The sequence below is a fragment of the Medicago truncatula genome, chromosome 4 (genome assembly GCF_003473485.1).
Source record: "Medicago truncatula cultivar Jemalong A17 chromosome 4, MtrunA17r5.0-ANR, whole genome shotgun sequence".
Lineage (NCBI taxonomy): Eukaryota > Viridiplantae > Streptophyta > Magnoliopsida > Fabales > Fabaceae > Medicago > Medicago truncatula.
In genome coordinates, this window is record NC_053045.1 from 62130553 (window position 1) to 62148124 (window position 17572).

The following is a 17572-nucleotide window of genomic DNA, read 5'->3' on the forward strand; positions in this document are numbered from 1 at the left end:
ATTATTGATAGGAGGCAATTTAGGTTGATTGGTATGGGAATTGCATGATACAACGACTAACACTTTTCCTTAATTACACATCACTATGATTTCCGGCCAATAGCAATGCTCCATTGGTATATGTATTTATTTAATTAATAGATCTATCAAGTATTTTACGGTTAATACAATCTTAGTACTATATTAAAGGAAAATACTTGGGTGATATAAAGTTGGGTGACATTGGCCAATCACAATGTCACAATGCTAGTGTTTCTCACTCTTTCACAAGCATTGTGACATTGTAATTGGACAATGTCACCAATGTCACCCAACTCTATGTCACAAAAGTGCTACCCCTATATTAAAGGCTATCATTTGTATATTTATAAATGCTCTTATATAAGCACTTTATTTCCGTTGGATGGTGGACAATGATGAAGATGGTGAGGTTTACCTTTTTGTCTACGAAGATAACGAAAAGAAAGCTTATCTTATTTGTACTTAGTCTCAAATTATAGAGCTTGAGCTAACTAAACGTGCATTTTGAAGTAAAAGAGAAGAGTCCACATAGAAAACACCAGTTTGTCGGTAGGTACATTCCCCGGGGGAAAGGTACCACAAGGACATGATTGTTTCACACGAAGTTAAGCATTTCATAATGTTAAAATAATCAAAACTATAAAACTTACTATTTGAAGATTAACAGCTTGATCTCTTGGACATTCGTGCTCATTATATACTTTTAACTAAACTTACTATTTAGAGATTAACAACAACTTGATATCTTGAACAATGGACATTCTCTTCGTGCTCATTATATAGTGTTTCGATAAGCAAGTTCTTAATTGGATAAACTCAATATTTTAAAAATAGGAATCGGTGTGATCACTCGATCATGGTTCAATGGATTAAACCGGATGACAAATCATTTATTTTATTTTTTGAAAAATAAGAAAACAAAAAGAATTAAACTAATAACACATTCAATCCTGATTGAACCGATTCGATCCAGTTCTACGCGACTATAAGAATGAACCATGGTTGAACCAATTGACAATTCTTGTTTAAATTGGATGGCTCGGTCTTATTCCGAACACTAGATAAATAATTTTTGAACACCTCTCCAACAATCCTTTATCTCTCTCAAGGTGTAAAATAAATAACATTGTGTCCAAGAAATTATTTCCCTAAATTATATCACATTAACTGATTAAAACGGTGTATAAACTCTTAAAATTTTGGTGTCTATAACTCAGCTGATTTAATGCATGATCTCCAAGCAACTGGGCAAATTTAATTGGAATGAGAATTGTCACTTAAAATATAACCACTACTTTGTCCATATCAATAGTCAATGTGATCTCCAACGTGAACAATTTTTTTTTTTTTCTTACTTGAAAGGTAGATCACTGATTGTTCAAATTTAATAATAGGAATAATACATAATTTAATAATAGTTTTTGCAAATATATAAGATTAAAGATGCAAATGAATACATAAGTTATAAAGTACTAGTGATCATAATAACATGGTTATTTCAGTAAAATTGGAGCTCATATTTTGCAAAAGAAGTAGAAATCTTGAGCATATGATTGATGGTAGTGGCCCATGTCTTGTAACGACGAAGATCATCCACCATGTCTAGCTTGAAAGTGCCTTTTCTTGTTGCCAAAACAATCAGATAACATGTATCATCCTCGGTTTCTGAACCTTTATACAGCTCCGCATGCATATTCATTACAATACCTATAATAATAATAACCACTACCATATAAGTTATTCGTGCATTCTAAGCTTTCATAAATAATTAAAAGAATAGGGAATAAAAAAAAAAATCACGTACACTCCTTCTTGCTTTTTAGCAGATTATGCTTCCTCATCATGAGTACAACCTGTAGTTTGAGTAAGAATCATTCATTGCTCCAAAGGTCAGAAAAATTAAAATTTAATTACACCAGTAAAGCAATATTTGATCACAATATTAAGTTAAGCTTAATTTAACGGTACTGTCTTTAATTCTTTATGGTATTTCTGGATGTTTTTAGTTTCATAATCTTATTCACCTAAATAAAAGTAGACAGACATAAATTTTCCATAATCCTAACCTTTGCTTCACTGTTGAGGATTATAGACACTGTTCTTGGCATGTACTTCCCTGTTGAGACATAATTGAAGTAAACATAAATTAGGAAAAACATATAATACTTAGGATTTAATTCATATGCATGAACCGTGTAAAAATATTTTACATTGTCATTCAATCGTTCCTAAGTGTTCGATCATATATAACAAAAGTTTGATTTTTAATATATCTGACTTAAAAGTCATACAGATGGTTGTTTGTGATTGATTTCTTTTGTAAAAGTTTTACTATGATAGGGCATAAAATATTTCTCTATTTAATACTACTTAATACTTCTCCTTTTTAGGCTATATATGGTTATACTAATTGAATGGTAGTGTGGTATTCTAATTTTATTTTATTTTTAATAAATATAAGTTAAGAATTATGACATTTGGAGCAGGGCTTGTTATAATTGCATTGAAAGTACCTTCTGGTGATTCCACATATAACTCAGCACCCTGTGCAAGAATCAATCTTCCTTTTTCAAAGTCAAAATCCAAATCGTAGTTGTCTTCAATAGGCAAGATGGGGGCTCCCCCATTCAATCTGTTCCTTGATCCTGATCTTACTTTAAGTGTGGCTGCTCCTTTTAATGCTACAGTTAGCCAACAATTTTTGTTCAGTAACAGATTGTTCACCCATATTAAATTTAAAAAAATAATTGACATAAAAAGTTTATTTTTTATTGGTGGGGGGGGGGGGGGGGGGTCATGTTATGACTGTAAATCTTTTGCTAATTCTAGCATATATATATATATATATATATATATGTAATACCCCAAAACTATGAACCACAGACACTCATTGGATTAGACGTGTCCCACCGACAAATATAATTACACTGAATCGTGTCCGGTGTCTGTGTCCGTATTCGTGCTTCATAGTCTCAAAATAATTGTATTAAATAAAAGTATGAGTTGAAATAATAAAAATTACTACATGTTGCAGCTGCAGCAGTGAGAGTTAGGATATCACTAGCACTTGTGCCATTCATGGCTGAGCCAATAACACTTCTAAGATCCTCTTTCTTAGCTCCCATTGATTCAGCTACTTTTGCACACTGAGCAGCTACCAAAGCAGCAGCAGAGGCTATTGCTTTCTCTCTATCTTCATTTGACTCTTTTTTTGAATTTTCAGAAGCAATTGCAGCAAGTGCTGCTGCAACTCCTGCAATGGACATTGCTGCATGCACCTCTGCTCTTTGCAATCTTTGTTCTTCTTTCTTCTTCAGCTTTACTTCCTTAAACCATTTCTTTATTGACATACTTTTCAGTGGTAATATCTGCTTCCATGGCATCTACATGATATATGATGGTAAATAATTTATACTAATTTCAAGTGAAATAACTAGTAACGCTTGCATGTAACTCTCACCATGAAACTGAGTGAAAAATATTACGTACCCATTTTTTTCGTAAACTGCTATTGTAATTTAATTCAGGGTGCATTGCTTGCTGCATCCATATCCATGACTGAAAAAACAGAACATAAAAATAAATTGTTATTCTTGAAATGTCTTTGAGCATCTAAGATGTGTCTGTGTGTCTAATACTTGCGGTTGAAGATATGTTTGTGCGTGACAATGTCAAATAATTGTGCGACATTGACACGTGTGATTACATTCAATTCAACCACTTTTGTTTTCTCAAATTATTTCCATGTGTACTTCTTTACCTTAAGATCATTAGACTTCAATGGAGGTATAGACCTGAAATCAGCATCATCCATTCTAGCACTCTTTTTCATATCATACAAGTTTGACAAATATTGATCAAAAGTGAGTAGGTTGGTAAAAAAATAATAATTGAACTTGACATGACATGACATGAAATTAGAAATTTAGAGTATAGTTTAAACTTGGATTCACCGTAGGAAGAGCCATGGGGCTACTAGGCTCGAATTGTTTCATAGGGTTATCAAGTAGAACAAGTGATCCATGTTGTGGCTCAGGCTTCAGAGCCTGTACAGCAAAGTTACACCAAGCAAGTGAAAGGAAATCCATTGAGTCAGGGTGTGCATCTGAAGGGGATAGATTAAATTCTGAAGCCATGTTAATGTGATGATATCCCAAAAACACAAGATTATTTTGGAAACAAATGAGTTGAACAGGATGAAAATTCAACAAACCATGCATGCATATTTATAGTTGCTAAATCATGAACCCATGTTAGCTCCTCTGTATGTCGTCATGCAATTATTGAATCTCTACCATTGAATCAACATCAAACGACTCATATTTTTACTTTACAAAATTCATTTTATTATAAACAAATTTTACATCAGGTTTTTTTGAATGAAATATTAGTAAATTTACTTATTTATCCAATATTTAGTTATGATAATTCTAAAATACTTCTCATTTAATTTAACTTCTTGAATTTTTAGGTGAATCGTTTTTTTTTTGTCCTTTGGTTCCCTCTACTAATTTGAGGTAAACACTTACTTACGGGGTGCGTTTGTTTCAACTTAAAAAAAAATAAAAACAGATTTTGGGTTAAAAGAATCTAGAGATTTTTTTTTAGATATTTTTAAAAAAAATCTAAAGCTATTTTTGTTTGTTTACTAACATAAAAATCATTTTTTTTTAAGATTTGAAACTCTTACATTTGAGTTTCTTGTATTTAGAAAGAAAAAAAAAAGATTTTGGAAAAGCTACCTGGAATAGCTTTTCATTTTGAGGCTAAAAATGATTTTTTTTACAAAATGGATTTTTTTAAAATCTTAAACAAACACTACAAAAATGAAAAAAGTGATTTTTTAGTTAGAAAAATAGATTTTTTTCCAAAAAAATCTCAAACAAACGGGCCCATAGTCAGTTTGAGAGGGTTGTTTTTTTGGAGGGTTTTGGAAAATGAAATCTATATTTTGATATATATTTGATAGTTTAAATTTTTTAAAAAAAATATCATGATGTTTATATAATAGTTCAACCTCACTTAATTACTTTAATAAACATTTTATAATTCAAACTTATCAATCCAAACAAATCATAAATGTTGGCATCTCTTCTAACCATACTTCAAATAATAGTTTGTCTCGTTGTAGAAAACTAGCTACTTCCGCTAGACTCAACATGTTAATTGCTCAATGAACTACTTTATTAATCATGAAATTAAAGTTGGAAGATAATTTCAACAATTAAATTAGTTTTTTTTATTAAAAATTGTATAATCAATTATCTTTCTTAGTATACATATACATAATATACATCTACTCAAATTTTCCATATGTTACAAATCAAAATCCCTAATCAGCCGCTATATATATGTATATCAATAAAGTGAGTTTCAAACCCCACAACTCTTGTCTGCCTCAACCCAAAGCACAACAAGTAAAAGATTGTTTTTACTGTCCTCTGTTTGTCTGTCGACACTTGTTCCACTCAGACATTTTATTTTATATATGACATATATTACGGTAATGTATAAAATTAAGTTAGCTAAGAAGACAAAGCACAAGTGGACGGAACAAAAGTACCATCATGCATGTGTGCATCATTTTTGTTAATTGATATTGATCCATTGTATGAATTTTGAACCAGGCAAAGTGACTACATACATATATTATTAAAGTTCAACAAATTGCTACAGTCCAATGACAAATATCTCATATACCAAAACTTTTTTCTGGTGAAAAGGAATATTATTGAGCAATATGAGATATTAATTAGTACGTTACAGATAGAAAATGGTATTACACTTTTTTCTTTTGACAGAATGGTATTACACTTATTGTAAATATCTATTTGGTTTAGTTGCTGATATGATATTGGAAACTAGGGGACCTACTTGATATTGAAAGAGTTCATTAACAAATAGATTTTGATTTTAGAAAAATAACCTTCAAGATTTGAATGAGTGATAACACATGGTAGCCATAATAGAACACTATAGGTAGGATTAGTATAAACTTATAAAGCTAACGAGGTCCCTTTCTTTTGGGCATCTTTAAATGAAAGCCATACACTTCAAGCTCAATGTGGGTTTTCTTTCATATAAGCAATCAAGTGGGTTGGAGTAATAAAAAAAATATGCACATGAATCAATTTATCAAAAATAAAAGTATCAATTTATCATATCATCAATATTTTTGTATCAAAATATTACTTATTTAAAGTATATTTTCACTTAATATATCTAATGATTTGTCAAAAAAAAAAACTTAATATATCTTATGAGTTATTTAAAAAAAATAAATTAAATGCAATTTTGATCCACCAATTTTATAAAACTTTAACTTTTGATCCTTCTATTTCTAAAACTGAATTTGCGATCCTCCTATTTTACAATCCTTCGGGAATTTTTCGGTCTCCCACCATTTTTTATGATGTGGTATATTTGACTATAATAAAATTGACTCCAATATTTTTTTCTCTTTATCAAGATTTGAACTTAAACCTCCAACTCCTTTGCCCTAACTCAAAACAGTGCTACCCAACCTTCAAAACTCAAAATTAATTGAACTATTGAAAGCAGTTGCAAGAGGACCAGAACCAGCTTTCATGAGGGCCACCGCATAAGAAACCATAACAAAAAGATCTTACAAAAAGTGGCTGGGGAGGAATTATAGCCCAACATGCTAGCGGGGCCAATGTTGATGAAAAGTAACTAGACATGTATGTATGATTGACATGAATGAAAGGCAGCTAAGTATCATTATGATTAAGCATTTTTCATTAGAATAACAAATGCTTGATTAGCAGGCATACTTGTTAAATAATGACGATAAATATTAGCTTTTCATCATCTAGAAAAGAGCGTGTAAAGATAATTGAGTATTTTTATGTCATAGTGTACATATTCTAAAATGAGTTTGTCTGACATGTGTATATGTTAAAGTAACTAAAAGTAGTAATTTTTCATTGAAAATCAACAATTATTGTTTAAATGTTACATATTTAATATAAAAAACACAAATTTCAAGTCAAAATTACTAATTTAAACTTCTTAACATGTGCAAATTTGCACACGATAGAAAAACTCTTCTAAAATATAGATATTGGATACAAGACTAGTGGGGTTTTTGCTTGAAGGCGTGCGTGCTCATTACGTTCATGTACAAGCCAGCAACTGTTCATAGTTTACAAGTTAATTAGATTAGATGCTTATGGGCTTCTTTGGTAATTATAGATATCATAAAGCAAGTAGTTTTAACTTTTACCCAAATAAATCACGAATGGAATTATAATTTGTGTTTGTTTTTGGTTGTAAATTACATTTTATAAAAATATGATTAGTTTAGTAGTAAAAGATATAATTGAAAATTAATTTTGACTCAAACCTAATTATAGGAAAAATTTGATCTGTGTATACTCTTTGACCAAATTGATTTTCATTATAAATCTTGATTTAATTGGAATTGGAAGTGATGAAAACTATTTTGATGAATTGAAAAGAAGCTTCTTCCATAAATAAAAAAATAAAAAAATGAATTGAAAAGAAGCTAATTGCGTTATATTAAAAAATAAATAAATATTTACATCAAATTTTATTTAGAGTGAAAACTCAAAACATAGATCACTTCAAAATCAATTAATCAAATTTATTTGATGAAGTCGAAGCATTTAAAATTATATTCATCAATTTTCATCTAAACTAGGGATGTTAATGGATGGGATTGAGACAGAGGGTATTCCTTTACTCTTCATAAGAATGCAGTACTTAGGTTTTTGTAGGGGAAAGAATAGTATTTGTGTTGCTAGCAATGACTTTGATAACTACATTTAACTAGCTTAATAGGTGAAGTCTAACATGAGGGAGCCAATAGGTCCCTCATGTCATGAGGGAGTGCTTTTTAATGGTGAGATTGATCCAATGGATTAGATCTGCTCCATCTCAGCAAGAGAGCACATGTACCTCTCCACACTCAATCAAAAATCATAACATACAATCTCTTCTCTCTAACTACAATTCTCTCTCCTCTCTTCAATATCTCTCTATGTTTAGCGACTACATTGTTGTTGTCGAACATGTTGGTGCAGGCCTGAGTGGAATTTTGGATGATGGGTTCTTGTATAACCGAGTTTAAATTTTAATTGTAGAAAGAATATATACTGGTTAATTACATGATTATAAATTTTGGATGGCTTAATAGTTGTGTTGGAAGATTTGGTTTTGTTCTATTCATAAACGTATTCTTGTTCTTATCTCCTCCTTTTAGATGATGAATCTAATGGTTGCTTAATATTACTTCCATCTTCTTCTTTTTTCTTTTAAAAAAAAAAACTAATACTTGCATCTGGATTTAAATAAATAATGGTTTTACAAACTGGAACATACTATGATCCATTCAACAATGATGGTTTTTCAGCAGCAAGGGAAGAGCAACGTAGGGAAGAAGATGAAGCAGAGACATTTAGGGGAGAGAGAATAGTCACGTGAATGATATTTCGAATGAACAATAAAAAAAGAACTAGTATTTGGCTTGTGGATTTGCAAAATAAGCTTGTGCTTTCTTCATGACTTTCGATTCCGATGAAAACTATGTAAAAATCGTTGAGTTTCATTGTGTACTAAAGGAGATCCGTTCGTGTTGAATCGCGGGTCAAAACGACCCGTTTTAGAATTGACGGGCGAAGGAGATGAGCATACAAAAATAGGAAGAAAAAAAAAAAGCTAATATTGGCAACGAGTGACTTGAACCACCAACCACATAGCAGTACACAATCCTTACCAACTACAACAAGCATGCATTAATGTCATATTAGGATTTTGAATATATTTTATGTATATTGCTTGTTTTGAATTAATTCAAATAATCCCTAATTGAATTCGTGTTTTGATGGGTTTCGAAGATAAACTTTATTTGGGAATTCATCTATTAATGTTAAAATTTAAAATATAAATGTTATTAAGTGTTGAGATTAAATTATTTCTCTTTTAAATTTTATCATTTATGTATATCTTTTTTATTTTGGATTGTGTCAAACTAAGCAATTCCTACGAAGTAGAAACTAAAATTTTGACGATCGGAATCTTCGTTATAAATTAATCCAACAAAATATCCCTTCAAAAAAGTGTGTCCATCTTCCTTATGATCATTGTTTCCAAAAAAGTGTTAGTCTTTCTTCTCATCAACTAGGGTTCTCAAGGTATAGTTTTTTCGGTAGACATGTCTAACTTTATGAGGGTCACATCCAACGGTGGGATCGAATAAACATGTTTCGGTTCCAAAGTTAGACACGTTTCAGTCACCGGGGAGTTGTACTTCCTAGTTGACTAGGCTTCTGAAGGGATAGTTTGTCCGGTAGACAAGTCTCCTAGATTCCGATCTGAGAAATTCCAGTTTCTACTTCCTTCTAACTCCGTGAAGGTCACATCCAACACCTGGGATCGACTAAACATGCTTCGGGTCCAAAGTTAGAAACGTTTCAGTCACCGGGGAGTTGAACTTCCGAGTTGACTAGGCTTCTGAAGGGATAGTTTGTCCGGTAGACAAGTCTCCGGGATTCCGATTTGAGAAATTCCAGTTTCTGCTTCCTTCTAACTATGTGAGGGTCACATCCAACGGTGGGATCGACTAAACATGTTTCGGTTCCAAAGTTAGACATGTTTTAGTCATCGGAGAGTTGTCATTCCTAGTTGACTAGGCTTCGGAAGGGATAGTTTGTCCGGTAGACACGTCTTCGAGATTTCGATCTGAGAAATTTTAGTTTCTGATTCCTTCTAACTCCGTGAAGGTCACATCCAACACCTGGGATCGACTAAAAATGCTTCGGGTCCAAAGTTAGACACGTTTCAGTCACCAGGGAGTTGGACTGCCGAGTTGACTAGACTTCTAAAGGGATAGTTTGTCCGGTAGACAAGTCTCCGGGATTCCAATCTGAGAAATTCTAGTTTCTGCTTCCTTCTAAGTATGTGAGGGTCACATCCAACGGTGGGATCGACTAAACATGCTTCGGTTCCAAAGTTAGACATGTTTCAGTCATCGGAAAGTTCTTCTTCCTAGTTGACTAGGCTTCTGAAGGGATAGTTTGTCCGGTAGACAAGCCTCCGAGATTCCGATATGAGAATTTTCAGTTTCTGCTTCCTTCTAACTCAGTGAGGGTCACATCCAACGGTGTGATCGACTAAACATGCTTCCGTTCAAATGTTAGAAACGTTTTAGTCATTGGGGAGTTGTTCTTCCTAGTTTACTAGGTTTCTGAAGGGATAGTTTGTCCGGTAGACATGTGTCCGGGATTCTGATATAAGAAATTTCAGTTTCTGCTTCACATCCAACGGTGGGATCGACTAAACATGCTTCCGTTCAAATGTTAGAAACGTTTCAGTCACCGGGGAGTTGTTCTTCCTAGTTTACTAGGCTTTTGAAGGGATAGTTTGTCCGGTAGACACGTGTCCGGGATTCTGATATGAGAAATCTCAGTTTCTGCTTCCTTCTAACTACTCCAGGGTCACATCCAACGGTGGGATCGAGTAAACATGCTTCCGTTCAAATGTTAGAAACGTTTCAGTCACCGGGGAGTTGTCCTTCCTAGTTTACCAGGCTTCTGAAGGGATAGTTTGTCCGGTAGACACGTGTCCGGGATTTTGATCTTAGAAATTCCTATCATTTAAATTTGAGGTTCTACTTTGTTCCCAATCCTCTTAGATCTTATTTTACGGTTGAATTAATTATATAAAATAGAAATACTTAGCTGGACACGATACCAAATAAAAAAATTCGGGCACACACACAAAAATGATGATAAAATTAAATATCATATCTCTTTTAAATTTTATCATTCATGTATTTGTGTTCATATAACTTTTATTTAGACTTGCTCTATATAAAAACTCAAAATAAAATGAATTAAATCAATGATTATTTAATGTTAATTCAAAACTGTTAACTATAAATAAATATATTAAAAATCCCATTTATGAACAAGTGAAAAGATGGTGCAGTTGGTAATGTTTATGGTGCTCAAGGAAAAGGTTGCAGGTTCGAAACCTGCTAATGTATTTTTTATTTTTTTTATTTTTTGAACTTATCTTCTTCGCCCGTGTACTATAAAACAAGTTTTTCGACCCGCGTTTTGACCCGATCGGATCTCCCTTGTTGCACTATTAAACTCAACGATTTTTTATCGGAATTGAAAGGCATTAAAAAGCACATACTTATTTTGCGAATCCACAAGCCCACAGATAATTTTTTTAAGGTTTTTTCACTGTTTATGGTTACTTTTGCCCACCGAAAACCAAACATTCACGTTCCTTCACCGGAGGGAGAGGTAGGGGCCTGGTGACAATATTAGCCAAAGTTACTGTAATTATAAATTAATAATACTACTAATATTAATTATACCAGAAAACTAGAGAGATTTGCACGGTTCCTCTTCTTAATATATTGATATGAATTTGAAAACTGCAAGATAAGAATTGAAAGAAGAATTGACAGTGTGAGGGTTTTCGGAATGGTGGAGGCATCTTGGACGGCGGCGACGAATTGAAGGGGACGGAGTAAAGCCACTGGGTTGGGTTGTGAAGAGAATAGAGCTTTCTGTCAACAAAAAAAAAAAAAAAAAGAGAAGAGAGGAAAGGTGGGGTTAGAGAGGAAAGAGAAATTGTACTTAGAGACAAGAGGGTTGATATGTTTGATTGAGTGTGGAGAGCTGTAAGTGTTCTCTTGCTGATGTGAAGAAGATCTAATCCATTTATTTAATCCTAAGGTAAAAAAAAAAGCATCTTTGCTCCCTCATGACATGAGGGACCTATTGGCTCCCTCATCCTAGCCTCCACCAGCTTAATATATCAGTTTTTCACAAGTTTAGGAGAATACATTTTCAAGTTTAAAGAAAGTTTATGAATTCATTCATTTTGTATGTTTTGAATGTTGGATTTGTTAGATGATTTAATTTGAATATTGTATTGTATATGATTCAATTTTAAATATAGTTGAACTTTTTTTTTTAAAAAAAAACTTTGAATTTTCAAATTTAGTTACAATGATATTTTGTTATTTAGTGATTTATCATAATAAATTTTTTTATATTCCGGGAGTGTTTCAGATTATATAATTCAAAACAATCCAGAATGTAGATAATGACTTGGTCAGCAAGATTGACTAGTTCCATGCATGTGTTCAGGTGTCTTTTTACTATATTTAACCCGTTAACCACATGTTTTAACCTTCCATTGAGTGTCCTTACAATCTATGCTTGTATTTTTCCTATAAATCCGAATCATTCTTCATAATTTCTCATTCTAACTAACATTCTCTAATTTTCTTTCTTACTTTTGTTTTAGAGGGTGGAGGTTAAGATGTCGATTTCAATGTTGTCCTTTTATACACAGGGTCAATAGAGACCTTCGTAGAAATAGTTATGTGTTAGTATTAACGGTCAAATGAGGTTCTCCTAAATCACCTTGTATTTTATACCAGTTTGGATATGAAATTATTCAAAATGATTCTCATATTCTTTTGTCCTATCATCTTGCGCTCCCAAATTTTTCTGAGAACGCACAAGAGGGATAACAAACCTTCTCCCTCATTCCACTTTCATCTTCTTGTACTTCATATTAAGCTTTAGGTGTCAAACATTTTATATTAATTAACATTGTATTAATGTAAATATATTATGAAATCATGTTCAATTAGTATAATCTGAACATTAATTTTGGGTAGAAACAGTTTATATTAAAATTGTCAATTAGTATAATATTATGAAATCATTTTATATTAATTAACATTGTATTAATGTAAATAAATTTTGTTGACAATTTTAAATTATGTCATTTTAATAAATTGAGTTGAATCTGAACATAATTGGGTAGAAACAGTTTGATTTTATAATCTAAAAACATCAAATACATTTTGGATTATAAAATTCAAATAGAGGTAAAATGGTCAATTCGAAGGACGCGTTAGAAGTTAGTTAGGTGGAAAAAGAAAATCTCAAAAAGAAAATACATCTTTTGGGCTATATAATTTGGGCAATTTAATTACTATATCACACTTTTCAATTTAACAGAAAAAATAGAGAATTTCTTTGTAGCCCCCCCTCAATAGCTCTTAGACACCCCCCCCCCATACACACCCCAAAAAAACCCTTTTTTACCCCTGTCCTTCACATATGGTAATTATCTCTCAAACCTTAATAAAAACTACATAACCTTAATTAATAAAGATTTTTTTATTACTGTATGCATGCTCAAAACCTAACTAAACAAAGGGGTCGAAGATCAATTTATAATTTGGTAAAAGATTTATAGACACCCAAAATTTATCTACGCTTTAATAAAGATAGAGAGACATAGATGCGACAAGTTGCTAATGTGATAGGAAATGAAATATAAAAAGAAAATAAAAAAAATGTCAAATAAATGTATAAAATATAGAGGTTTTTAAATATAAGAGTGGTTATCATTTACGTGGGGAAATGGTCGTCTAACATTTTCAGGAGGGGGGGTGTCAAAATGACCTCAGGACTTTGATTATTTTTTGGAATATTTTTTTGGTTGGGAGGCTAATGGAGGTGGACTATTCTTGATGAAATTGGGGTATAAAGTCCTATTAAAAATTGCTTAAACATTTTCATTAGGAGGAAAGGTCAAATATTGATTGTAGTCTTGTGTGCTTAATAAAGAGTGGCAGAGTCTACCGCTATATAAGGTAATTGCATTTTTCTTGCCAACTTCTTTTTTATAGGGTGTCCTGACAAGCCTAATTTGAGTCGAAGAAAGATTGCATTGTTGTGTGTTATTTCTACTGAGATGTCTCTTCATATATTTCTTAAATTTTACTTTATTTACCAGGTATGGTAAATTTTATTCTATTGGTTGGGAATTGAACTGATTATTCCTCTTGGTTTGTTTTTCTTATTTTCTTGCTTCTATGGGGATCGGGGACATGAGCGAGCCTTATTCATACGGACGTGAAGAGGGAAGATGAATGCTTTTTCAAGGTTGCTCCTTTAATCTTTGGAGTAGCTATGATCTTTAGGAATTGAGCATAGAGACATAGGGGCTCTAAACATGTGGGAACTATGAAACACGAACGAGATACAGACACGGACACAGGATACGACACAAACACCAACACGCCGATACCAATAATAATTTAAGAAAATGACATAATTCAGTGATATCATAGATGTCGTGTCGGTTTCCGAAACCAACGTGTGTCCAAAACCAGGACACACTTAATTGAAGGAGCGTATGTGCTTCATAGTGCGGGAAGAAATGTTTCTTGGCTACCATCAAAATCCCACAATGCATCCAGATGAAGATTCATAAAGAAAAAAAATAAATCAAGAAGGCAAACAAGTAAAGATGTGATTGTTTGCAAGTGTCTCATAACTGTCTTCACTCTTCACCATAATCACGACCCTCAACACAACAAAAACAATTTGGGATTACCTAATGGAAGAATATGCAGGAGCTGAAAGGATTTGAAGTATGAAAGTGTTGAATTTAATAAGAGAGTTCGAGTTACAAAGAATGAAGGAGGATGAGACAATCATGGATATCAGATAAATTATTGGGCATTGCTAATAAAGTACGACGACTAGATACTTAATTTTATGATTTTGGAATGTAAAAAAAAAAAATAATACTTGTAACGGTACATGAAAGATGTGACGCTTTTATAGCTGTCTTGGAGAACACAAAATATCCGAGTAGGATCATTTTGGCAGAATTGTTACATGCATTGCAAGCACAAGACCAAAGAAGACTTATGACACAAGAAAGATAAAAACAATGGTGGAAAAATAAAAACATTTAATCTTTCAGCAATGCTATTCATCCCGACGGAAATCATAACGAAACAATCACGATGCACGTGTTATAGTGAAAATGGCTTGATGGCATAACTCCTTGATTAGTGGAAATCACGTGGCCAATATCCTAATAAAACTGAAATACACTTCTCGTGATCCATTCTTGAAATATTTGTCGCTATACATAGCATTTTTCTTAATCTTTTTCACCATTTTCTTATTGCGATCAATTAGGACATATGGAGAAAGTATGCAAGTCTTGCTAACAATAACAAGATGTTAACACTGTTGAAGATCAATAGGAAGAGCAAGGAACTACTACTTCCAATGTCAGGTTTTATAAACAACAAACTCTCAAAAGCTTGACTTATGAATAGTGGCTACACAAATCATATGACTTATTATCAAGATCTCTTCAAAGAGCTAAACAAACCCTCAAAAATGTTATTTCCAAAGTCATAATTGAGAATGGAGCACCCATTTCATTGTAATTAAAAGACACTCAAATTTTAAATTAATTTCCAATGTTTTATATGTTCTTGAAATTGATCAAAATCGTTAAGTGTTGCAAAGTGTTTTTTAAACATTTTTTGAGAGAAAAGTGTTTTTTAAACATAAAAGTTATTATGTGATTAAAGATCAATAAAAACCATTAGGTGGTTCTGGATATACTTGCTTTTAATTTAGTTGAGTTTGAGTACTCCTAATACTTTTAATTAATTAATTATTATTTTGATGTTAAAAAAAAAAAAAAAAACTCTCTTAAGCTCTCCATCGCCAATAACGTGACATTTTTTTTAACAGCATCGCCATAATATTGAAATGCAAAATCTACACCATGCATGCTACTTCACTGAAATCATCTATAGAAAATACACGGTTTTCTTTCTTTTTTTTCAATAGAATACATCACAATCTGGATAATCAATACTCCACATGTCATATGACTTTGATTCATACTAGAGTTACCATTTCTCTCTTCCACTGATGATTAACTACATGCATATGGGTATGAGTTGGTTTATTATAGTGCATATATTAGCAACCTTATTGGATCTGAAGTTAATTTATGAAAATCACTGCTTTACATGTGTATGTATTTTTAAATATTTCAATTTGTTTATATATTAATTACTATATACCCAATCATGAAATCCACGATGAAAGAAAAAAAAGTTGAAAGAATCAAACAAGCCGCAAAGTAATTGATCTTTAAAACATCCAAACAGCAATATCATGAAAAGTAAAAACTTAGGTAATTCGACTTACATATATGTTTTCCTCTGTACATTGCCTTAATGTATGTATAGAAATCACCTCTTTCCTCCATAAAAAAATATATTTATAATTAATATCAATATAATATATAATAAAAGCTAATACTATGGATTGATTATACATGTAATCTATATTAATTTACGGTGGATTAATGAAGAGTTCGGAGGCAGTAACAAGACATCTCATCACTTCAACTTGAGCTTTGAGAGATTCTATATAATCTAGGGTTTCATCAACCAAACATGCATCATCCATGAATTTTCCACCTGGCAACAAACTCTTGAGCCTTCTTGTTCTTTTCTTAACCAACCGTGTCGCTATAAAACTTGCCTCCACTCTTTCCTTTGCACGATTTATCTTTCTCCTTCCAATTTTCCTTTTTCTATAAAGAGAATAGGAATTCGTCGAGTTTTTCCTTATTACCTTCTTATGTGAAGATGAGGTTGTTGATATGTCTTGTTCATCTATGCTTGTTGAAGTATTTGCAATTAGGGCTTTTCTCCAAAGGGTAGTTTTGTCTTTAGACGTGGAAGCCATGGCTAAATCTGCAGAAAGCTTTATGGCTTTCTTTCTCTCGAACAAGTTCATATTCTTCTTTTGAGAGTTATATTTCTTTAGATCCTTTATCCATTTCCTTAGGAATTCTTGCTTGAGCAAGCTCAAATTTCGCATTCTGCAAATTAAAAAAAAAAAAACGCAGGTTAAGTTTCAATATATAATATATATGATATAATATGCTAGGGCTTAATATAGTTATTCTTGGTTCTAGATTATACCAACAACAAAATTCTAGTTCTACATAGCTAGACGAAATTAACTAATCTTATTATAAAAATAAATAAATATATAAGTTAAGACATACCTTGCTCAAATTCTTGAAGAAGATAAAGTAGAAGATGGAGATAAACAATGACGTTTTTTTTTTTCTTTTTCTTTCTGAGAGCAAATTATGACGAAATTTTGATGAGAGATGGAAGCAAAGTGGAAAATGAGAAGATGATGGATTAATGTGAGAGGAAGAATTTAAGTGCTTGAAAGATGAGAGTGGTGGGCCTTGGAGAGAGAGACACATGCACATGCTGGCACATGGAGACGCTGGCCCACACTACCCAAACTATATAGAGAATAATAATATTACATAATAATAATAATAATAATAAAGAAAAGTAACAATGAATATAGATTAGTGGGTAAAGAAGAAGAATAAAGGTGACCTTAATCTAATGCAAACCTAACATCAGTATCTTTGTTTTGAATACAAACAAAATTCACTAAATACGATTCACTTAAAAACAATGCGTATATGGCCCGCGAGTGTAATCCGTGAGAGAAAGATGAATTAATGTACTATGTTATTTTTGTGTCAATCATTACTGTTATGCAGAATTGCATAGATCAATTCCTCAAAGCAAATAGAATTTTAAATGAGTGACAAATGATTTAACATTGTTGTATTTTTAACATTGAATTAGAATTCAGAATCTCCT

The 17572-nt window shown here is 32.1% G+C and overlaps 2 protein-coding genes across 2 annotated transcripts; both read right to left on the reverse strand.

Moving 5' to 3' along the window:
* Positions 1-1291: 1291 nt before the first annotated feature.
* LOC11425480 (VAN3-binding protein) lies at positions 1292-4215 on the reverse strand. The gene is made up of 8 exons (XM_003610193.4): positions 3975-4215; positions 3782-3844; positions 3511-3579; positions 3047-3404; positions 2535-2702; positions 2088-2137; positions 1826-1874; positions 1292-1728 (listed from the first exon to the last, which is right to left on the reverse strand). The coding sequence occupies exons 1-8, from the start codon at positions 4155-4157 to the stop codon at positions 1520-1522; spliced, it is 1149 nt and encodes a 382-aa protein (XP_003610241.1). The 5' UTR covers positions 4158-4215; the 3' UTR covers positions 1292-1519.
* Positions 4216-16041: 11826 nt separating this feature from the next.
* Positions 16042-17086, reverse strand: LOC11418673 (transcription factor IBH1-like 1). The gene is made up of 2 exons (XM_003610198.4): positions 16948-17086; positions 16042-16758 (listed from the first exon to the last, which is right to left on the reverse strand). Exon 2 carries the CDS (start codon positions 16755-16757, stop codon positions 16224-16226), a length of 534 nt encoding a protein of 177 aa, XP_003610246.2. The 5' UTR covers position 16758; positions 16948-17086; the 3' UTR covers positions 16042-16223.
* Between the last annotated feature and the right edge of the window lie 486 nt (positions 17087-17572).